Here is a 25,155-nt window from a genome sequence, read left to right as displayed (position 1 = left end):
GAATTTCCAGATAGAGAGAGACAAATTCCACGTAACCACGTTCACTTGATTACAGTGAACCAGAAGTCCAAAACCAAGAGTAAGTTACCGAGATTTCTGTTTTCAGCCTTTATAGTCTCTCACACATACTATTTCTACTTCAGTTCACCACTTGCTTTCTTTGATTTTGCAGGAATAGACATTACTGGTATAATTGGTTCTCTCAATATATTTCAGCAGAGTAAATGCTTCAAAGGAATGAACAGATTAATGATTTCAGTAATATTTAAGTATATTTCATAAGTTTCTGAAAGAAGCAGTAAATATCATAATGTGATGCCACTGAATTCATTAAGAGTTTCATCTGAGATCAGAAGGATATCAAAAGTCAATATTGCTTTTATTGAAATTTTATATTTTTTTCCCCCATGAACTCACTTACTTGCACTGCCAGATACATTGCCAGTCCCCAAAGTTAACATCTGTTCTTTCAAAATTCCCATCTTCGGATTGGTCTTCCAAATCAATATTGGACCAAAGCTGCAGACAGCTGGAACCAGTTAAGAGATGAGTGCCTAGAACAAAAAGTTTAAAATTGTAACAAGAACAAATCATATTGTTTTTTATATACCCAAGAGAAGGCCAACTAGTTCATACCACAACTCAATATACACAAGAGTCATAATATACTATAAATAATAACCCTTTTTCTATACACAAACCAAAGTCATAATAGTCAATGCAACAGTCAATCCTGCAAGGTGTTGTGTGCAACAAAACCTGGTTAGACTAGATCAACCTTATCAAAAAAAAAGGACTATTTATTTTTGCATATTAAGTCATGTTTTATTGTTTAGATCTGGACATATGTGATCCAAACACTTAGACATACTTGTTCTACTCTGTTTCCAAATTAAGTTGCATTTGTATAACAAAAGACATCTAGGCACTTTTGTAAAAATATGTTAATATTTTGAAATAACGGTATATTCAGTAACGAGGGTACAATTACAAGAACTATCAACTGGGGTTTGGAATGAGGTGTTCAAATCTTGCTTTCATAAAAAATTTTAATGCCACTCTTCCAGCTTTATTTAAAGTAGCCAGCACCAGACACTGCAGAACATAGGACAACAGATTGGTTTGCTGAGATGTAGACATGTTTTCACTTCGAATAATGTAGTCTCACTGAAGATACATACAAGCGTCTCAGAATGCAAGTGACAAGTGGCTTTCACAGCACTCTCCTGATCCTCCCTGGACATGTTCTCTTTTGCTGTGTAAAAGGAAGTACTCTCTTCTCCCCCCAGAAGTCAAATTTAACATGTGATATTAAACAATTAGAAATTTTAGTTAATTCAGTTCTTACCTGTGGGATCCCACGTAATATTATGGGCTACGGAGTCCAGTAAAATTTGACCACTCTTCTGCCAATGGTAATATACCCCCTATGATCAAAAGTATTAACACACTTTATGAACTTAACCGAAATATTTACTAAACACACTTACTGATTTCTCATTTAATACATAATTAGTGAAATATTACACCGGTATGGCATTCAAAGTTTTAGTAGGCAACAAGCATTTTTCACATCTAAGAAGTGTAGTAAGTGTCTTACAGGAAACCTCTGAACTGGTAAGACAAGATCATACAAGTCACAGATGTGATCTCATGTTTCAAAAACTACGAAGAGACACGAAGTGTCTAGAAATTAGCACTTGCACCTTGATTTGTTACAAAATTTAGAATTCCAACAAATTGAAAGAATAGTTTAATCTAGAATATGATATTTTATTTTAGTCTTAGAATTTTCAGCTAATTTTGCCAAGTATTTGGAGCAGAAAATAATAAAATGCAATTTCTAAAAACAAAATACCTTCCAGGGTTTTTAAAGCATGCACATTTTTCACAAAGTGCAGGAAATAAACTTCAGCTGGAAAAGAGCTTCCTGAATAACCCAGAGGTACTGTATAGTTGTGTCCACAAGACAGCACTTTTTCAAAAGGGTAAACTTCGAATGATAACATTCGAAGTTTAACCCTTCAAAAGAGTGCAGCTACACACAAAAAAGCAGATCGAACCCTTGATCCACTCTTCCAAAAGACCACTCTATTCTTTCAAAAGGGAGTGTCTACACAGTCCCAGGCACTCTGTCAAAAGAGCAGAGCAGGACACGCTGCGGACAGGGTCACATGGCAGACAAGCCCTTCTGGGGGCCGCAGTCAACCACTTCCTTAAAGGGCCTCCCCAACACCCTCGCCCTGCACATGCTGAGGCCTGCTGAGCTGCCACAAGCCAAGCAGAGCCCATGCAGGATCCAGAACGTAGCACATTGCCAAATGGAGCCCCAGCAGCTGCTCCTGGCATTGGACACTGCTATTCTGGACACTGTGCTAGCCATGCTGTGTGGAGTTATCACAGCTGTCCCCAACCTCTTCAGGTGGCCGAGCTGCCCCCTCCCACCCCCGGGGCCGTGGAGTCCCCCGAACCTGGATCCCTATGGTAACCCCTCCCCACCCCACATGCTGGTTTTCCAGAGCCTCAGAAGCCACCCTAGCAGCTCTGACTGGTGGGAGCGGGATGATGTCAAATGGCTGTGGGACTTCCGGATGAACAGACAGACCTTTCAGGAGCTCTGCCACTGGCTTGGCCCTGTGCTCAGACACCAGGACACCTACATGTTTCCCACCCTCTCCCTTGAAAAGAGGGTTGCCATAGCCATCTGGAAGCTGGACACCCTGGACAGCTACTGCCCCATGGAGCACCAGTTAGAGGTGAGCAAGGCCACCATTGGGGCTGTCCTCATGGAAGTAAGGCATGCTCAGGTCACACACCCACCATGGGAAGGGGACTCCCAGACAAGGGGAACCCTTGGCAGCATGGGGCCCGCAGGGGATGGGAACTTCCCACCACACCCTCACAAGAGCACACTCCTCCATCCCATGCAGGTTGGCCGTGCTATCGCCGTGATGCTGCTCCACAGGGTCGTCCACATGGGGGAATTGGGACAGAACTGTTGTGGGATTTGCTGCACTCGGCTTCCCAAACTGCTTTGGAGCCCTGGATGGGATGCACATCCCCATCCGTGCCCTGGCTCAGAGTCAGCCACTATATCAACAGAAAGAGCTACCACTTGGATAGTCCTCCAGGCCCTGTTGAATCCCAAAGGTTTTTTCATAATCATATGCATGGGCTAGGCAAGCCGGATACACAGTGCATGTGTTTTCCAGAATTCACGCCTCTACCAGCACATGGAAGCCGGGAACTTCATCCCCCAGCAGGAGCTCCCGCTTGGCAATGTCACTGTGCCATTCTGCATGGTGGCAGATACTGGCTATCCCCTGCAGCCATGGCTAATGTGGCCACATAAGAACATAAGAATGGCCATACTGGGTCAGACCAAAGGTCCATCCAGCCCAGCATCCCATCTGCTGATGGTGGCCAATGCCAGGTGCCCCAGAGAAGGAGAACAGAAGACAATGATCAAGTAATTTATCTCCTGCCATCCATCTCCTGCCCTTGTTCTGAAGGCTAGGGCACCATACTTTACCCCTGGCTAATAGCCATTTATGGACCTAACCTGCAAAAATTTCTCAAGCTCTTTTTTAAACCCTAATAGAGTCCTGGCCTTCACAGCCTCCTCCAGCAAGGAGTTCCACAGGTTGACTGTGCGCTGTGTGAAGAAAAATTTCCTTTTATTAGTTTTGAACCTACTACCCATCAATTTCATTTGGTGTCCCCTAGTTCTTGTATTATGGGAAAAGGTAAATAATTTTTCCATATTCACTTTCTCCACACCATTCATGATTTTATATACCTCTACCATATCGCCCCTCCATCGCCTCTTTTCCAGTCTCTCTAGCCTCTCCCCATATGGGACCCGTTCCAAGCCCCTAATCATCTTAGTCGCCCTTTTCTGAACCTTTTCTAATGCCAATATATCTTTTTTTTAAGGTGAGGAGACCACATCTGCACGCAGTACTCAAGATGTGGGCGTACCATAGTTTTATATAGGGGAAGTATGATATCTTTTGTCTTATTATCGATCCCTTTTTTAATAATTCCTAACATCCTATTTGCCTTACTAACTGCTGCTGCACACTGCGTGGATGTCTTCAGAGAACTATCCACTATAACTCCAAGATCCCTTTCCTGATCTGTCGTAGCTAAATTTGACCCCCATCATGTTGTACGTGTAATTTGGGTTATTTTTTCCAACGTGCATTACCTTACACTTACCCACATTAAATTTCATTTGCCATTGTGCTGCCCAATCACTCAGTTTGCTGAGATCTTTTTGTAGTTCTTCACAATCCCTTTTGCTTTTGACTGTCCTGAACAACTTGGTGTCATCTGCAAACTTTGCCACCTCACTGCTTACCTCATTTTCTAGATCATTGATGAACAAGTTGAACAGGATCGGTCCCAGGACTGACCCCTGGGGAACACCACTAGTTACCCCCCTCCATTGTGAAAATTTACCATTTATTCCCACCCTTTGTTTTCTGTCTTTTAACCAATTCCCGATTCATGAAAGGATCTTTCCTCCTATCCCATGACCACCTAATTTACATAAAAGCCTTTGGTGTGGGACCGTGTCAAAGGCTTTCTGGAAATCTAGGTATATTATGCCCACTGGGTGCCCCTTGTCTGCATGTTTATTAACCCCTTCAAAGAATTCTAATAGATTAGTTAGACATGACTTCCCTCTGCAGAAACCATGCTGACTTTTGCCCAACAATTCGTGCTCTTCTATGTGCCTTGCAATTTTATTCTTTACTAGTGTTTCTACTAATTTGCCTGGTACTGATGTTAAACTTATCGGTCTATAATTGGCAGGGTCTCCTCTAGAGCCTTTTTTAAATATCGGCGTTATATTGGCCGTCTTCCAGTCATTTGGTACCAAAGTGGATTTAAAGGATAGGTTACAAACCACTGTTAATAACTCCGCAATTTCACATTTGAGTTCTTTCAGAACCCTTGGGTGAATGCCGTCTGGTCCTGGAGACTTGTTACTATTCAGCTTGTCAATTAGCTCCAAGACCTCCTCTAATGTCACTTCAATCTGAGTGAGTTCCTCAGATTTGTCACCTAAAAAGGCTGGCTCAGATTTAGGAACCTCTGTAACATCCTCAGCTGTGAAGACTGAAGCAAAGAAATCATTTAATCGCTCCGCAATGGCACTGTCTTCCTTGATCGCTCCTTTTATATCTTCATCGTCCAACGGCCCCACTGCTTTTTTAGCGGGCTTCCTGCTTCTAATGTATTTAAAAAACATTTTACTATCGTTTTTTGAATTTTTGGCTAGCTGTTCCTCAAACTCTTTTTTGGCTTTTCTTACTACATTATGACACTTAATTTGGGAGTGTTTATGTTCCTTTCTATTTTCCTCACTAGGATTTGACTTCCACTTTTTAAAAGCTGCCCTTTTCTCTCTCACTGCCTTTTTAACATGGCTGTTTAGCCATGGTGGTTCTTTGTTAGGTCTCTTACTGTGTTTTTTTATTTGGGGTATACATTTAAGTTGGGCCTCTAGTATGGTGTCTTTAAACAGTTTCCATGCAGCTTCCAGGGATTTTAGTTTAATTACTCTACCTTTTAGTTTCTGTTTAACTAGCTTCCTCATTTTAGTGTAATTCCCCTTTTTGAAATTAAATGCCAGAGTGTTTGACCGCTGCGGTGTTCTTCCCAACACAGGAATATTAAAAGTTATTATATTGTGGTCACTATTTCCAAGCGGTCCAGTAACAGTTACCTCTTGGACCAGATCCTGCGTTCCAGTCAAGACTAGATCGAGAATTGACTCTCCCCTTGTGGGTTCCTGTACTAGCTGCTCCAAGAAGCAGTCATTTAAGGCATCAAGAAATTTAATCTCTGAATCCCGTCCTGAGGTGACATGCACCCAATCAATATGGGGATAATTGAAATCTCCTATTATTACTGTGTTTTTTATTTTGATAGCCTCTCTAATCTCCCTTAACATTTCAGCATCACTATCACTGTCCTGGTTAGGTGGTCGGTAATATATTCCTAATGCCATATTCATATTAGAGGAATGAATTGTTGTTATCCATAATGATTCTATGGAGCATTTTGATTCCTTTAGGATTTTTGCTTCATTTGATTCTATATTATCCTTCACATATAGTACCACTCCGCCACCCGCACGACCTGTTCTGTCTTTCTGATATAATTTATATCCCGTTATGATAGTGTCCCACTGATTGTCCTCATTCCACCATGTTTCTGAGATGCCTATTATGTCAACTTCCTCCTTTGATATGAGGTACTCCAGTTCACCCATCCTATTAGACAGACTCCTAGCATTAGTGTAAAAGCACGTTAAAAAACTACCACTATTAATATGTCCGCCTTTCACAGACGCGTTGGATTTTTTTATATGCGATTGTTTCACATCTGATCTTGCCCATATATTATTTCCCACGTTCCCTATCTGACTAACTTCTTGGGAATCCCTATCTATGGAGCTTCGTGTAAGAGAAGTCTCCGTCCGATCCAGGTGCTCCCCCGCACCAATCGGCTTTCCCCCACCTCAGTTTAAAAACTGCTCTACGACCTTTTTAATGTTTAATGCCAGCAGTCTGGATCCACCTTGATTTAGCAGCCACTTACCCCAAGCCACATACCAGCCACCTCAACCCTACCCCAGGTCTGTATAACACCCAACTGAACCAGGCTCACATTGTGGTGGAGCGAGCCTTCGGGCACCTGAAAGGATGGTGGCAGTGCCTCCTCTTGCGCCTAGAGGAGGAGGTGCAGAACATCCTGCAGGTGGTGGGCACCTTCTGCACACTCCATAACACTGTGAAGGCCAAAGCTGATGCCTTCATGCAGGCGTGGGTGGCCTCAGATACAAGCAGCCAGCCACAGCCTCCAGTTGCCAGGCCCAGCAGGATGGGGTCCACTTCGCTCACGAGCCCCACTAACCCCCACCCACAGTCATCCCTCACCAACCCCACCCATCAACTCCCACCATCCCTCCACAAAGAGCATGGGAGACCAGAATCTTTGGAAAATAAAATATTTACTATAAACTACAACTACACAACTGTTATCAAACTTAAAAATTATGTACTGTGAGGAGAGGGGCAAGTAATGCACATTGGGGAAACAGGGGAACCTGAACCTCGAAGGGGACGAGGGGTGGGGGTGTGGCGGAAACACTGAAGGGCAGGGGTAGAAGGCCATGAGTTCTATCAGCCCCAGGATCCCCTCCCTCTCCAGGTTCAGGGGCCACCAGGGGCTGAGAAGGGGCAGGCTGCACAGGCAGGTAGGGCTTCAGTGGGGTCAGGAGCGGCAGTGGGGGCGAGAAGGCAGGACACATTCACCATGTGCTCCTAGAGGATGTCCATTATGTCCAACAGGCTGTCAAGAAGCCGGTCACAGGCCACCCTTCACCAGGCCACGTCAGCCTCCCCCAGCCAAAGGCACCGCTCAGCCACCCCACCCTCTTGGGGGCTGGCAGTGTCATCCCCCAATTGCCTCCAAGGTCTCCTGCCGTGGACCTGCCATAGAGAGGGCCCAGGCACACCCCCAGCAGCATTGCCACCGAGGGACTCTCCTGGCCCTCGGATGGCATATCTGTGTGGAGAGATGGATGGTCTATCAGTCCTTTATCATGGCCCTGAGTGCTGTGCCCCTCAGGGCCATATCCCACTCCGCCTTGGGGCCACATGCTGTGCCCAAAGGCATGGTGGCCCTGGGGTAATGCGAGCACAAAAAGGTTTCCAGCCCATATGGGGAAGTCCCCAGGTGCGGTCCAGCCCTGCCTACCTCTTGCCACATATATGTGCCTCACAGTACTGTCCATGGGAGAGGGTGCTGAGCGTCACTGGTGGCCATCATGGCATACCAGGGCCACAGCTGGCCATGATGTGTTGGAGCCAGGACCACTGGGCATGTGCGTGGCCTGCTGGCAGCTGTGTCACTCCTACCTTGAAATCTGGGGTGCATGCCCTGCCAGATGCTTACCAGACAGTCCCTTGCTGACAAGGTCTCCCTCATCACTGGATGACACTATGGAGGGGTACAGCTTCTGCCCCTGGCTCCTTGGTCTCAGCTCCTTCTGGGCCTCTGCCTTTGGCTAGTTCACAGAGGTGTCAAGGACGATGGGTGGTGGAGAGCTCCTTGTAGTAGAGACATTGCGGGACCTGCCCCTGAGCAGCCAGCCTCATTCCGTAGCCCTGCCAGAACTCTTTGACCTCACTTCAGACTTGGTGTGGAGTCCGCTTGGGGTAACCCTGGGTGGTGAGACCATGGGCCAGATGGCCAAATGCTGTGGCATTGTGCCGCCTTAACCTCATTTCCCGGAGCAGCTCTTCCTCCTCCTTCCAAAGTCCCAGGAGGTCTCTCAGCACTGGCTTAGTCCAGGAGGGAGCCTCCACGTTTTTGGGGGTTTTTTTCCCCCCAGGCCTTGGCTCCTGCAAGGTGTTGGGTGCCTGCTGCACCCTCCATAACACTGTGCAGGGCACAGGTGATGCCACTGCTTCAGAGCAATATTACGTGATAGTGGTGAGGGTACGCTTCAAGAACTTCATGCCTTCGGTCCTACCATGCTCTCAGCTTCCTGCCACAGTGTTTCTGTGTCCATACAGCTTTAAGGACAGTAGGATGCAGAGATCATACAGCCCCACTGCTGCAGGCCAGGTGTCTCTGCGCTCTAGCTGGTCGGCACCATGGAGGACTCCTCTTTCGAAAGTGCAGGCCCTGAAGTGTCTTCTTTCAAAAGAAAGGGGGTGCTCTTCCTAATGCAGATTGGGGTAGGGATTTCAAAATCTGCACCACGTTCCTTCAATTTCATTTAGAAACATCACATTGTGTGTGTAGATAATATCTGCATCCTTTCAAAAGAGAGCCACATATTTCAAAGGTACTTGCACAGGCAGACTCAGCTTATGCCTCAGGAACTTCAAGAAGTAAGCACAGTTCAGGGAGTAGATTTCTTACATCTCCTAACATGATGTATTGCAACCCCAAAAGCAACATGGTCTGGTAGTGGAACAGACACAAAGTGGAGACTAAGTCTGCTGTGCTGTATTTGTATCTTTATTATGTATTAATACTTTGAACTTGACATTTTTCACAGGCTCAGAAAGTCAATATTCCTGTGAAGTATGGTATCAAAAGTGGTCTCAGAGATTAAGTGGCCTTCTCTAGATAACATAAATCAGCACCTGAAGCCAATAATATTAGGGTCCGCATCTAAGCAATAAACTCAAAAATTAATCCACAAATGTGCCCACAGCAAAGGAAGTTACATTATGTGGAATGTGAGAGTGCAATTCTTACCAAATTTATAAAGTCATCTGACATCTACAGAATTCTACTAATTATTATGCAAAGCATTTTTAAAGTACTTGAGATGCAAAGGAGCAAGAACAAGTAGAAATGCATACAGAAAGATAGCAAAGGATTGTAAAACCATACACAGCAGGATGTAGACATATTTACTAGCCAGTTTAAAAGCAAGCTTCCCTGCACACAAGTTACTCCATCTGAACTTTCCTGCATCTTCTCCTGGGATTGCTCCCTATCACAGACAGCAAATCACCAATTTGCACATACAAATTATCGCACAGGTGAAACAATTTCTATGTATGTTTATTATGGACTGGTGGGCTGCATCCCTTTCTGAAGTGTTAACTGTAATATAGTGGCATTTTAACTATGATGTGCTCCACTCTTTTCACCCTTTTCTATGTGTTCATACCATAAAAGTCGTATATCCCAGTTTTAAATTGGTATCTCAGGAAAAAGTGATGCCCAAGTAATAAAAATAAACCATATCAATTATTTAATTTTTTTCAAGTCATCTATGGATGTTTCTAGTAAGAAAGTTCAACCACTTACAGCAGGATGATTGCTCTTCTGTTTCAGGACAGTAACTGGCTCAAAAATACAAATCATGTTTCCATAAGAAGCTGCAATCTAAAAAATAAAGTTATATAAAACAAAATTATTAATTTAAAACCAACTTTACTTTCACTCTTTGTAAAAATATTTCCTTCTATATTCTTGAGTTTGTGCCTTTATTTCCTTTTGAATCAAGTTTCAGAACTTGACAAACTTACTTGAATATGAAAAAAACCCTATAAAACATATTTCCAAGTGCAAAGCACGACAATACTTGAAAAAACTGTTGTCTACAATTCTATTTCTGGGTAAGACCTGAGACTCAACCACCATAAAGAGTAAGTGTACAGCATATAAAATTTTAATAGCAATCTTCAACCTAGTATCAAGAGTTTTTCCACATGCAATTTAGGCAGCTGCTTTAAGAAAAAGTTACTGGACATTTTTAATACACTGTAGAAAGGATGAAAAGCAGTTCAATCAATCTGCCTTTTCACTACTGACAGAGACTGAACCTCTTCAGTCCAGCACTCTCTGGTCTGGCATGATTTTTGTTAGATGGGTTGTCCACTTATCCTGAGTATGGCCACGTTTCCCACGATCCCATAAAGCTTGTTTACAGCCACCAGTCCCGGCTCTCGGTGTTCTGTGCCGTTATTTAGTTTGAATTTACCCCTAAAACCTAGGTGGTAAAAGTGATTTCAGATCCACAAATCCTGGTATCAGAATTGCCCAGAGGGAGGTGGATTTATCTAAAATTGATTTTTGCCGCTGTCCACACGGTGGCAGGTCAACAGAAGACTCTCTCCTGTTGACGTCTTTTACTCCTCGTAAGTGCCAGGAGTACCAGGGCTGATGGCTGTGTCATGACAGTTTGATTTAGCACATGCCCCCTAGGTGCACTAAGTTCAGACACAACCTAAACGTCTTCTAGGAGTTCCCTAAGCAACAGAAGCGTTCATAACTCTGCTAAACAATACTGAACTCTTGTGGTTCAGCAGATTCTCTGGTTTGGTACCACTAAGGTCCAGACAGTGCCAAACTAGAGAGGTTCTACCTGTATGACATTATTGCACTGAGAGTCTGAAAGCATGAGAGCCACTTAAATCACCCAACACTCATTTAGAGCCACAAAATATAGTGCAATAAAAAACAGAAGAAGTCAAAGACTATTAAATGAAGCTTTCAATCAAGATAGCCTTATCCGCAGACCAGTGAGGTGACTGATGTATCCATAATGCTAGCCGCCACCTCCATTAATATATCTGTGCACATGGTTTTCAACTGTTATTTAACACGGGAAATAAAAGAGGGAGGAGGAATAAAAACTGTTTATTTAAAAATCTAATTTAATATGGATACTTGAATAAATAAATAAACTTATTTGACATTAAGAGCATCTGTTAAGAACTAAATTTATAGTAAAACCAGTTAAAGAATTTTTTTTAAAAAAACGAAGTAACATTTATTTACTGCCAAGCGTTAAAAAAAAAAGTCAAACCATTGAACTGAGGGAAGCAGAAAGCCACAGGTTAAGACCATAAACCCAGATTTTGTTGAAGTGCTAAACCAGCTTTTGACACCAACAGCCTCTTCTGCTGCAGAGCATTTTCTTCATTTCAGTATGACTAGTTGATTAAAATTAAGCAAATAGTTGAAACAGCAACAATGTTTGTTTTCCTCTTAGAATATATGAATAAAAATGTTGTTTAAACAATTACATTTTATTCAAAACAAGTTTTGAAAAACTTCGATAGAACTTTCTCTTGTATACCAAGTTTAAGTTACAAGCTTCTTCTTATATATCATGTAAGGTTGTTTTAATTTAACTAATTTAAGAAAAAGGAAAACCTTTAAAACACTGGTGTTTTGCACTTAGTTGCATTCAAATTTCCATCTAAAAATCTTGACAAATATCACATGTACAAAATTAATAATCTAGTAAATAAGAAATGCGTAATTCATGATTTTCCAATGCAAAAAAGTTAAAAAATAAAATGTGAATAGAGATAAGCTAAATCTCATCTGCAAAAGACAGCACCCATTTTATTGTAAAGGCTATGTTTAATTGTAAATCAACATATTTTACCGGTTACCAACCAATTACAGTACAAACTTGATCATCCAGCATCCCTGTGCTGGACAACAAAAACATTCTGGTTATGAGAGCTGGGGCCGGCAGCAGCCTTGCTCTGCCACCCTGGCCAGGCAGCCTGCCGCACTCTGTGCCCTTTCCCCCTGCTGGCCAATGTTGAGCCAGCCCCACGACAGCCATTGGCTGGCCCTGGCTGGCATGCCAGTCAACTAAGTGCCAGTTATCCGAGTGCTTTATAACCAGGCATTTACTATACAAATCAAACTTTCTTCAGGAAACTAAAGATGTTGTTGTACCTTAAGTTGCAAGTAAATTTAAACAAAAGCTAATGGCTCAAGTTCTGAGAGGAAAAACCTCCACATTAAAAATCCTGCATCAGACTCTTCGAACAACTTACATGTGAGCATGACCCAAAAGTGCCAAGTATAATTCTGTCACAGCTGAAAAAATCCTAAAGAAGCCAGTGCTACCAACCCCATTCCACATTGTTGAGTGTAAGCCTACTTAATTGAACAAGCTATAAAGATTAGCTTAAATATTTTTTTCCTGGCAACATCCAATATAACAAACAGCTTTGGAATTTACTGATTAAGTTACACTTTTACTAAAATGCATAAAGAGAGTCTTGAAAAATGATGCATTGCAAAGTAAAATAATTCGGCTACTAATGAGTTTATCCACAACGTTCTTCAGACGTCATCATCCCCAACAATTTCTCCCAATAAGCAGTTTTCCTTATGATGTTTCATTCTATTATCTTGGCCCTGCATCTTCTTTTTCCACTGCTTACACTTGACACATTTTTTCTTTTTTTACCCAGGGAAGGAGTTCCTTCAAAATATTTCCAGATACGATCTCTCCTACATTCAGAGGCCAAACAGCGTGGGGGAAAATACAGGAAGCTGCACGTGCACTGAATAATGATTTCCCTTTTCCTTTCCAGTCTACTCCATTGTTCCTTTCTGCTCTCGCTCCATCCTTTCCTATGTATTGTCTCTTTATTCCTCTTCCCTGTTTGCCTCACCTCCCCCCACCACATACACACCAAACAATCCCATCCAGCCCATGTCTTTATATGTGACTTTAGTCCACTGAGAAACAGAAAATGAAAGCTCAAAACATTCAACAAACAAGAGCTGGCAGTTAGGCTGGTCATTAATTCCTTTTTCTAATGGGACTCTAGTGTAGATTTAGCATGCTTATGATGAAATGTAAAAACTTATTTTTAAGAAATTTAGTCTTACTGATTTCTTTTAAAAAAAATAAATCAAAAAAATCAACTTGAATAAATCAATTACAATTATTTTTAAGTCATTGATTTTTACCCACCGTGACGAAAGCTGAAGGTATGCCTACACTTAACAGAGGATCGACTCCTTCAGGGTCGATCTTCCACAGTTCAATTTAGCGTGCCTAGAGGGGATAAGCTAAATCGAAACATCAGGGCTCTACAGTTGGCTCTGGTATTCCTCATTCTGACAAGGAGTAAGGCAGGTTGATGGGAGCATATCTTCCATCAACCTCCCTCTGTGTGGGTTGTCAGGAAAAACACACATCGATTCCAGCTACGCAATTGTTGTAGCTGGAATTGTGCATCTTAGATCAACTTTTGGTCTTGTTTTGTGAATGTCAAGCCAGGTCTAAGCAAGACTCTCTCTGTTTTAAGAACCAAATATTAGGAAATTCTGATAAACCTTCAGAAGAAGAGTGAAGTTCTGGAACAACCTTCCAGGGGGAACAGTTGACAAAAAAAGCCTGACTTCAAATCTGAATTTGGTATATTATTATTGACAGGGTGGAAGAACGGCACTACTTACAGTGTCACACAGCAACATAGCAGTAACTGCCAATAGCAAAAATCTCCTATCATTGGAGATAGAGTGAGCTCTCAGTTACCACCAAGAATTCTTTCCCAGGTATCTGCCTGGCATATCTTGTCCATCTGCTCAGGGTATAACTAGCCACCATATTTGCATTTGGGAAGGAATTTTCCCTAAGTGACATATGCAGAGGCCCTTTGGAGAGCAGGGGGTTTCATCTCCTCTGCAGCTTGGGATACAGGTCACTTGCAGGTTTAAAACTAGTGTAAATTGTGAATTCTCAGTAATGTAGTCTTTAAACACATGTTTCTCAAACTGTGGGTCCTGACCCCGCAGGGGTCACAAGCAGCTTGGGGGGAGGGGGTTTCCACAAATGGATTTGGTTTTTCTCTTGCAAAAATTTCTGTCTCTGGCATCTCAACTGGCAATCCATTGACACTGATCATGTGATTACTGGAAGTCGAGCTTGGCTTCTTTTGCAAATGTTAAAATGTCTCTGATGTCTCCACTGATGATCTAAACACCGATCCCATGATCTCAGATAGTCAAATTTGGCTTCTTTGCAAATATTCATATGTCTCTGGTGTATCTGCTGATGAAGCATAGTGTTTACTAGTACGTCTTTAGTAATCCTTGAAGTATATGTGAAGTTCCATTCTTTTATCAATTATCATAAATATATAAAAACTTTTACCTGTTATTTTAATTTTTTAGCCTTAAAACATGGAAAGGTTTTTGTTGAGTGGTAAGCAAAAAGCTAATGAGAAATCTACCGGTACTGCTGATAAACAGGCATAAATCAATAAAGTATGATGAAAATTACCTTATCTTTTGGTTTCACAAGTGGTTTTGTTACTGGAAAAGAACAGCCTCAATTTGTTATTTGTCAGAAAATACTGTCTGCTGAAAGTATGAAGCCAAGCAAACTAAAATGACATCTGGAAACAAGTCATGCAGACGTAACTAACAAACCTTGAGATTTTTTCATTTGAAATTAAACAACAAAATGCAATTCTAGTTAAATATATAAGCGTCCCTTCAAAATCACTTTTAGTTTCTTATCAAGATGCATACAGAATTGCTCAGTGCAAAAAGCCCCACATGACGGGAGAAAATTTAATACTTCCATCAGCTATTTATATGGTTATGACTATGGTGGTAGAGTCTAGTGCTAAACAGTTTTTAAGTATCCCTTTGTCTAATGGCACAGTTTGCCGCCAAATTGCAGCTATGGCAGAAGATCTTATTTTTTTCAGTTAGTTGCTCATGAAGAAGCAAATCATTTGCCATTCAGAGAGATGAGGCAATGGATAATGCTAAAGATACTCATTCAATAATGTACATTAGATTAGCTGATGACAGGAAAACAAATGAATTTACTCTTCTGTGAAGAAATTACAGGGACATGTAAAGCTGAAGATCTTTTCAATATAACTGATAGCTGAATGAAGCCAAATCTCTTACAGTGCTCTAACTGCATGGGCATATGCACTGACGGAACATGCTCTATGTCAGTCTGTCATACAGCACTTCAAGCATTAATACACCAAAAGTCTCCTGGTGCTGTTTGGACACACTGTACAATTCACAGGCAAGCTCTCGCTTCGAAAGATTTGAGCCTGGCACTAGCCAATGTTCTACAAGCAACCGTAAATGTTGTGAACTATATAAAAAACAGGCCTGTAAAGGCAAGGATATTGGCAAGATTTTGCGGAGATGGGCACTGAACACACTTCCTTGCTGTTTTACTGTAAGTCAAGATGGCTGTCTCGGGGAAATGTTTTGACATGTGTTTCTGAACTAAGGAATGAGCTTCACCAGTATTTAACTGAGGAAAGGCATAGTAGTGCACATGTTTATTAGCTGATTTCAATAGGTGGTTAGCATATTTAAGTGATATATTCAATAAGGTGAACACTCTTACTACCTCACACTGCAAAGTGGTAATAATATTCTCGGACTCTGATGAATTGACAGCATTTATTAGGAACGTTGAACTGTGGCAGAGCAAAATGAAAATTCAAATTTAGACATGTTTCCTACTTTAAAACGATTTATTGAAAGCTCTAACACACATTAGTGAAGATGTGAAATTTTTTAATCACTTCTCTTTAAATTTTCACTTTAAAAACTAACTCTCAGGTATGGATATTGAAAAATTTTATTGGATAAGGAACCTATTTGACGCTAAACTAATAGCTAGTACACTCATTCCTACCGAGAAGGAGCAAATTATTTGATACCTCTTCTGACGCTACTTTAAAAATAAAACTCTCAACAATGTCTCTCTCAGCATTTTGGATCAGTGTGCAAAATCAGTATAAAGAATTAAACAAGGCGGCTAGGAACATACTGATCCCATCTGCAACATCTTATTTGAATGAGTCAGGGTTTTCTGCAGTTGTTACTATAAAAAGCAAATATTGATCAAAAATAAATGTGGACAGAGAAATGAGAGTGACTATCTCAACAATGAAACCCAGATTTCAAAAATTATGCAACAATACACAAGCTCATCCTTCACACTAAACAATATGATTTCAAATTTGATTTTTTTTGGTCTATTTCCAATAACAATTTAGTTCTCAAAAGATATTGGCATATTTATTTCTTGCCCAATCCCAATCCAAATGAAATGATAGCTTTACTCGTGGAGCAATGAGGGTTGGGTCACAAAAACTCACTTAGCATTTTAGGGAGTCGTGGTATCACAAAGTTTGAAAACCCCTGCTTTAAACAATAGTTTGAGGACTTCAGTAACTAAGCCAAAAATCAAAGGATCTACTTCTGGGCCATGGAAGTTTACCCATGCCTGAATGTGCAGGAGGTTAGACTACATGACGACAATTGTCCCATGTCAACTTAAAGTCTATGACTAACACTTCCATTTGATAATTTCCTCTTTAATTTGTTGAACTGAATTCTGAAAATAAAACCTAAGAATATTGTTGCTTCAATTTGCTTTTATTATTTCAACATATAAATTTGCTTTTATCTTTAACCTGTGTACTTCTGGTTCTACTGGGAGACCAGCAGCAGCAGGATATATTTTTGTTTTGATTTGAGAAGTAATTGTGGGAAACTGGTCCACACATTAACAGGAAAACTGCTGTCCCTTGCTTATTAGTTCAAGTGCAAGACTGCAATACCAGAAGTTAATGATTAGTTGCAAAATGAAGATTTTGAAAGTATACTTTAGCTTTTAGAATTTATATGGAGAAAATTAACATCTATAAAAACAGCTCTATTTCAACTTCTACTAGATTGAAACATAGTATGTAGCTGTGACACAGGATAATAGGGGAATCAAGAAGCATTGTAATTCATCTACCGTCTCAATGTTTCCCCTACATTTCAGGAAAAACCTGGTTTTGCATTTGAAAGTTATGTTTTACTGCACAAGATTATTGTAACGGGATCTGTGGGGTACAGCCTGGAACTATGGGACTGCTATGCCCCTAACTCTTCACCCTGGGCTGTCTTCACAATACTTTGCTAGTGTCAAGCAGCAAACCCCTTTGTGTTATCACTCAGCACAACAGGAAGAAGAGCCGCCACACCCAGCTAGACTGCATGAATGCTCCCAGACACACTCATGAATCACATAAAGAAAGTCACCAGCCAAATATTACCATCTTATGCCGCTCAAAATTTATTAATTGGTTCATCATTTCATCAATGGAAAGTAGAAGAACACTAACGTTTGATACCTCAGCAATTTCCCACTGGTAAAATTTACCCCACTGGTGAAAAACAACAGTAAGACAAGTTTGGGGCGGGGGGGGGACAGCTCAGTGGTTTGAGCACTGGCCTGCTATTCCCTGGGTTCTGAGTTCAATCCTTGAGGCAGCCTTTTAGGGATTGGGGCAAATAGATGGCAGAAATGGTGCTTGGTCCTGCCAAGAGGGCAGGGGACTGAACTAGATGCCCTCCTAAGGTCCCTTCCAGTTCTAGGAGATGTGTATCTCCAGTTATATTATATATTACATTATTCTATTAAGTTTACTGACTACAAACAATAAAAGAGTAATAAATAAAATACAGGCACAGTCTGAACTCCCAACCATACCTGGAAATGCCTAAACTGAGCAGTTCTACTCAACCCACTGGGATACAGCAGTCCTTAACATGAGTTTGTCCCTTAAACCCGGTCCAGCCTCCTCTACTGGAGTCGGTCTTTTAAGTGTCCTGGCTGCTTGCAACATGGGTGGGGCACAAGAAAAAGGAAGCACAAATCCGCTGTATTTGATTTTACATTCTTAGTCCCCAAACTGGAGAACGCAAATCCCACCGTGTCTGGTGGGTATTGCAGAAGCCCCAAGGCAAGGTTGAGCCATTCCCCTGGTGTGGCTCATACCAGTGAGTGAGTCATTATATTGTAGTTTCCTGGTTGGACAATGCCTGTTGATGGTTATTTGACACCCTGCCCAGGTGTTCATTACTCTCCTTTTTGTCTCTAGGAAGCTGTTCTTGTGACAACCACACGATGCAATCTCATCCAATTTCACATACATTAAAGATAAACAATATTTAGTTAGAACAGTGGGATTCAGAAATTCATAACCTTTCTCCCAATGCCTTACATGGCATGCTTTATCTGAAGTATTACAACATACACAAATGAAGAATGGAGGTGGAGGATATTGACAGGGCATTCCCTTCAAGGTAAAAAGAGTATCAACTATACCCAATATATTTTGCAGTCTGCAAATCTAGTTGTGTCCTCTACTCATCACCTTACCCAAGAACTTTAACACGTATCCCACTCTGTTCCATTGCTCCCAATCAAGCAACCAACACTTTTTCTTCGTAACATGAAAGTGCATAATGCAGAAGGTTAAAAACCATTTCTAATTTAAAGCATCTAAAAACAAAATGACATTAACACATCTTTAATCCAGACAGCATTACCTTAATTATACTTAAGTCAAGGTTCAGAAAAGGTTGAAGTTACCAAAATGACAAGCCCAAGACATTATAAACTCCAGAAATCCAGAGTAAAGATTAAATTTAAGGGAGTTGGGTGGTGAGGAAAAAAGACAAACATTCTGGATTACACAAATAGATACAAGTCAAAGGTTTTCAGACATTTTGTGTTGGTGACCCCTTTTCACACTATAAGCCTCTGAGTGAGAAGACAGCCCCTGCTTAAACTTAAAACTGAGGTGACAGCTTGCAACCTGCAGCTAACCACCCTAACAGGAGTCCCATCCCCTTCTCTCTGTGTCACAAACCCCAGTTTGAGAACCCATGATACACTTTCTCAAACTTTCAGGAGACAGATACACTACTGTGGGCCCTCACACCACATTTTTATGAGGATTTCTTGTGCCACTGATGACACATATTTCTGAGATGCAGCTTTTTTACAATTAAAATGAGGCTGCAGAGCCCCATCACAACTACCCCTCTCCCACACACACCTAGTCACCCTGGCCCTGGCTCTCAAGTGCCTTAATGGTTTTCAATCCAGCAAAGTATAACTAATGGGGTTCCGCAGGGGTCTGTTTTAGGACCGGTTCTGTTCAATACCTTCATTAACGATTTAGATATTGACACAGAAAGTAAACTTATTAAGTTTGCAGATGATACCAAGCTGGGAGGGGTTACAACTTCTTTGGAGGATAGGGTCCTAATTCAAAAGGATCTGGATAAACTGGAGAAATGGGCTGAGGTAAACAGGATGAAGTTTAATAAGGACAAATGCAAAGTGCTCCACTTAGGAAGAAACAGTCAGTGTCACACATACAGAATGGGAAAGGACTGCCTAGGAATGAGTACAGCACAAAGGGATCTGGGGGTTATAGTGGACCACAAGCTAAATATGAGTCAACAGTGTGATGCTGTTGCGAAAAAAGGCAAACATGATTCTAGGATGTATTAACAGGTGTGTCGTGAACAAGACACGAGAAGTCATTCTCCCGCTCTACTCTGCGCTGGTTAGGCCTCAGCTGAAGTATTTTATCCAGTTCTGGGCACCGCAGTTCAGGAAGGATGTGGAGAAATTGGAGAGGGTCCAGAGGAGAGCAACGAGAATGATCAAAGGTCTAGACAACATGACCTATGAAGAAAGGCTGAAAGAATTGGGCTTGTTTAGTTTGGAAAAGAGAAGATTGAGGGGTGACATGATAGCAGTTTTCAGGTGTTTAAAAGGGTGTCATAAGGCAGAGGGAGGGAACATGTTCTTCCTTGCCTCTGAGGATAGAACAAGAGGCAACGCACTGAAATTGCAGCAGGGGAGGTTCAGGTTGGACATTAGGAAGAAGTTCCTAACTGTCAGGGTGATCAAACACTGGAACTAATTGCCAAGGGAGGTGGTAGAATCTCCATCACTGGAGCTATTTAAGAAGAGGTTAGATAGATGGCTTTCAGGGATGGTCTAGAAAATGCTTGGTCCTGCCATGAGGGCAGGGGGCTGGACTCGATGGCCTCTCGAGGTCCCTTCCAGTCCTACTCTTCTATGATTCTATGAAGATTGTTGTATGCAGCTCACCAAGAATATGAGCCAAATTAACTTCTATTACTTTGCATAGCAAGACCTCAAAACCATTCATGAAGTACAATTTCAAACTTGGTTCTTTTTCATACAAAGTATCTGTAACAGAGAGGTAGCCGTGTTAGTCTGTATTCTAACCAAAACAAACCAGCAGTTATGTAGCACTTTAAAGACTAACAAAATAAGCTTATGCTTAAATTGTCAGATTCATAATTCCAATAAATTAAAGCTACATGTGGTCCAAGCATTAATAGTAGCATTACTAAACACCTTCCCTTGTTGCACTATTTTGTTAGTCTTTAAAGTGCTACAGGACTGCTGGTTTGTTTTGACACAACTATCTGGTTACTGTGGTACCATTTAAAAGCCCTAGATAAGATGAGGCCTTTCTTGTGCTAAGGGCTGTTCAAACACAGAAAACATTAGCACTTCAGAAAAAGAGGTAAAATGCAGCACTTGTAAAGAAATGCAAGAGAGGAACAGAGCATCAATAGTAACATCATCCAACTACAAAAACTTGGAGACTTTCTACTGTTTAATGTGAGTAAACAACCAGTCTTCTTATACCTGCCTGATAACATTCCACTGGCAAATCTGTGTGTTATTAATGCACCGTAACAGCAAATTCACACACTTACTAACAAAGTCAGGATACACACATCTGACAGGACTTGAAATATGGAGGAGGTTGCATTGGTGAATTCAAGAAAGATGTGGAGAAATTGGAAAAAGTCCAGAGAAGAGCAACAAGAATGATTAAAGATCTACAGAGCATGAGCTTATGAGGGAAGACTGAAAGAACTGGGCTTGTTTAGTTTAGAAAAGAGAAGATTTAGAGGGGACATGATAGTGATTTTCAAGTACCTCAAAGAGGATTACAAGAAAAATTGTTCTCCTCTGAGGATGAGACAGGGAGCAATGGACAAACTGAAGCAAGGGAGGTTTAGATTAGACATTAGGAAAAACTTCCTGTCAGGTGGTTAAACACTGGAATAAGTTACCTAGGGAGGCTGTGGAATCTCCGTCACTAGGAAATATTTAGGAGCAGGTTAGACAGACACCTATCAGGGATGTTCTAGGTGGTGTTTGGTCCTACCAAAGGGGACGGGAACTGGACTCAATGACCTCTTGAAGTTCCTTCCAGTTCTAGTGTTCTATGATTCAACAATTAAACTCCTTTATCAGATTTTCACAATTCTCTTTCACAACTCCACTAAATTACAGCTACATGTGGTCTGAGCATTATCAGCAGAATTAATACATACTTTCCCTTGTTGCATTGAACAGTCCACACATCCCACTTGAATATTTCCATGTTTTGCTCCAGGGATTATTTGTAATCTTTCAAAATCAGTCCCCAGGATAACAATGTCACATCCTGATGCATAAACCTGTAAAAAAATAAACAAAACAAGGGTTACAGCAAACACACAACAAACATTTAATACCACATGAAGATGAAACAGTGAAGTACAGATATCCATTTTCCCTTGATTAATCATCATTCATGTCAGCTGTTGACTTATGATTGTCATATCTTTATTACCATAGGGAGCATAAAACAAGACTGAATTTCTATCAGCTTGAAACATGCAAGGGACAAATAGACGGACATTCATAACTAGGCTGTTAGGCCTGTTTTTATTAGAAAGAGGCTGAGGGTGACAAACTCATCTTAAGGATTGATTTCAGGTGAGCCAGACAATAATGTCAAGATATTATGGTAGCAACTTCTATTCAAATGTACAGCTTACTTTCCATTAAAATCCTGATTCTGCCATAATTACTCCAGTAGACTTCCTCCACAACTGTGCTTTTCACTTTCAATTTTCCTATCACATGCTTTCTCCCTGACTGCACTCCCCACTCCAAAAAAAAAAAAAAAAAAAAAAATGCCTTGTACAGTGGCAGCCAGAGCAGCAGCAGATCCACCGCCTTGCCAATGATGAGTGGCCATTTCAGACCACAGTCTGCCCCAAGGCAAAGGCTAGATGACTGGCAGTGGATCACTGAGGTAAGGTGTGTATAGGGGTTGGAGTTCCCAGGGACGAGAGTGTAGGGGAACTGCTGCAGGGAAGGGCACTGTGGTTTGGGAGGAATGTGGGTCCCTTACAAGTGGCAGAGAACAAAGAGTTAATAGAAGAAGAGACACAGGAAGAAGGTACTATGGCAGCTGGATTGAGGTAATTCCCTCGTGACTAGTAGGAAGCACCGCAGAAGTGAGTCATGAACTGCTACTTGGGTTCTATTTCTGACCTATTCTCTGAACACTTGGACCTTTAAGATTATCAGAAGTTAAGCCAGTAAAGCCAATTTCTAGCTAAACATCTAATGGCTGATTTGATTAAAGCATAATGTTTCACTGAACACGCATGGTTCTTATATTTAGTCACTGCACAATGTGCTTTGACAGAAAAAATGCAATCAGTCCATAACAATTTAATGTAGTGATATGAAAAACAACCATTTCATATCGTTACAGGGAAGTAGCTGTGTTAGCCTGTATCTTCATAAAACAAAAAAGGAGTCATGTAGCACTTGAAAGACTGGCAAAATAATTTGTTAGGTGATGAGCTTTCGTGGTGCAAACCCACTTCTTCAGATCTGGAAGAAGTGGGTCTGCCACATGAAAACTCATCACCCAAGAAATTATTACGTTAGTCTTTTAATTGCTACATGACTGCATTTTCATTTCATACGGGCTATGCCTACATGACAAAAATAACTTTGGAGTTGCTAACTTCAAAGTGCAACTTCAAAGTAAGCAATTTCAAAAGCTGAGCATCTACACACACCCTACCTTAAAGTTAAGCTTTGAAGTAGCGCACTACTCCATTCACAGGAATGACATAAAGACTTTGAAGTAAGGGGAAAAAAAAAAAAAAAAAAAAAGAAGTGTGTAGACTCTGTGCTGGCTACTTCGAAGTTAGTTCCTAGTGTAGACGCACCCACTGTTTGTAAGTACTCCTCAAAAAATCTGTAAGTTAAAAAACTCAAAATTAAGATTGTATAACGTATTTAGCATTAGTTAATAAACAGTCATTTAAGGTTTACCCACCATTCTGTTTATTCAGTAGTAATCCTCCAAAATTCAAATCACTATACCCTTTCAAGTTTTCTAGTATATGCTGCTCTTGATTTTGGTGAAGAGAAGTAGAGTTATGGAGATGACTTTAGTATGGAAATTTCACTATCATGTATAATCCATATTGGATGTAACTACAGCAGAATCCTGTTTATTTGATATAATTGACTGGAGACATAAGATAATGAGTAATTCACGTAATCCAGAGAATGGGGACATACGAAGTTGTAGTGCTGTCCAGTACCTGTGAGTGCTTGTTAATACAGACAGGCAGATAATGAAGGGCCAAATCTATTGTATTACTTTTAATAAATAACAGCTCTGCAAAGTTCTTCCTCTCAGTTCCAGACATGAGCTACTGTCACGAACAAAGATGTTCCTCCATTTCAACTCCATATGACACTAACCGTTCTAAATTCCCACACATTCTGTGAACAATAGATGCAACACTATCAATATGATCACGTTTGTTAGCTCCATTGTTATTACTGAAAAATCAAATGCATTACTGAAATACATTCAGCGCAACACAGAGGTCAATGTACTTTCTCTGCTCTTCAAAATTTACATCAATTGGCACACATACTACACATTTGAAGACTCCCTGCTACCCTCACAGTAGGAGTAAGCCCTAATGTTGGTGTGAAAGCCGGTCTCAGAGAGCCAGTAGCTGATAAGAATTGAGAAAGCTGTAGCAAATTACAATAAAAGGCACTGTTTTCAGCTTCTCAGTTCTTGGGAAACAATACTATTTGGCTATTTTACAGTGAAGTTGAGGGTACCCAATAGTCTGATAAACCACTAAGCTGATAGTGTCAAATAGGAGTACTCTGTAACTATATGTATTTCAATGCACTGTAGGAAATTGCTATGGACTGTGCGCCAATCAATGTATCTTTGGCCCCTTAACTAACAGGGGCTTACTATTGCTGATTCAGTTTGCTAAGACCTGTTTTGATGAGCTACACTTATGCAGTAGTCTGGCTGATAGGGTGAGTAATGAAGGAGGATCATTTCGAATACTGAACTACTCTGCACACACCAATACTTAACTGAAAGCAGGAATAACCCAGACATCATAAATCAAACCAACTGACAAAGGGGGTGCTGCTGTCATCCTGAATAGGTCAGACTATGAACAGGAGGCAGCCAGACAACTCTCCAACACCACATTTTACAGACCTCCCTCCGCTGATCTCACTTTGGAATTCCAAAGGAAATTACAACAACTACTGAAGGAACTCCCTGCTGCTACTCGGGACCTCATTAACTCAGACACACCATCTGAGCCGCAGCCTGGATTATTCTATTTACTTCCCAAAATCCACAAACCTAGAAACCCTGGACGCCCTATCATTTCAGGTATTGGCACCCTTACCACCGGACTATCCAGTTACGTGGACTCCCTCCTCAAACCCTATGCCACCAACACTCCCAGCTATATCCGAGATACCACCAACTTCCTGAGGAAATTACAAAACATCGGAAAAGTTCCTGATAACGCCATCCTTTCCACAATGGATGTAGAGGCTCTGTACACTAATATTCCACATAAAGACGGATTACGAGCAATCAGGAATACCATCCCTGATGCCACCACAGCCAATCTGGTGTCTGACCTCTGTAACTTTGTTCTCACACACAATCATTTCCGTTTTGGGGACAATTTATACCTCCAGATTAGTGGAACTGCTATGGGCACCCGCATGGCCCCACAATATGCTAATATATTTATGGCTGACCTGGAACAACGATTCCTCAGCTCTCGTCCCCTATTACCACTCCTCTACTTAAGATACATTGA

The 25,155-nt window shown here is 41.3% G+C and overlaps 1 protein-coding gene across 7 annotated transcripts in view; it reads right to left on the bottom strand.

Annotated features, from left to right (window-relative positions):
• Nucleotides 1–25,155, bottom strand: part of DMXL1 (Dmx like 1) — a 155,165-nt gene that overhangs the window by 111,397 nt on the left and 18,613 nt on the right. For all 7 annotated transcript variants that reach the window (XM_074994988.1, XM_074994990.1, XM_074994992.1 and 4 more), the window contains exons 2-5: nt 21,532–21,657; nt 9,853–9,930; nt 1,349–1,427; nt 422–554 (exon numbers count right to left, since the gene is read on the bottom strand). In XM_074994988.1, coding sequence (XP_074851089.1) covers nt 422–554; nt 1,349–1,427; nt 9,853–9,930; nt 21,532–21,657 — 416 coding nt within the window. The remainder of the gene's footprint in view (nt 1–421; nt 555–1,348; nt 1,428–9,852; nt 9,931–21,531; nt 21,658–25,155) is intronic.

Source organism: Carettochelys insculpta, chromosome 5 (assembly GCF_033958435.1).
Source record: "Carettochelys insculpta isolate YL-2023 chromosome 5, ASM3395843v1, whole genome shotgun sequence".
Taxonomy (NCBI): domain Eukaryota; kingdom Metazoa; phylum Chordata; order Testudines; family Carettochelyidae; genus Carettochelys; species Carettochelys insculpta.
This window is presented reverse-complemented; position numbering and strand designations above follow the sequence as displayed.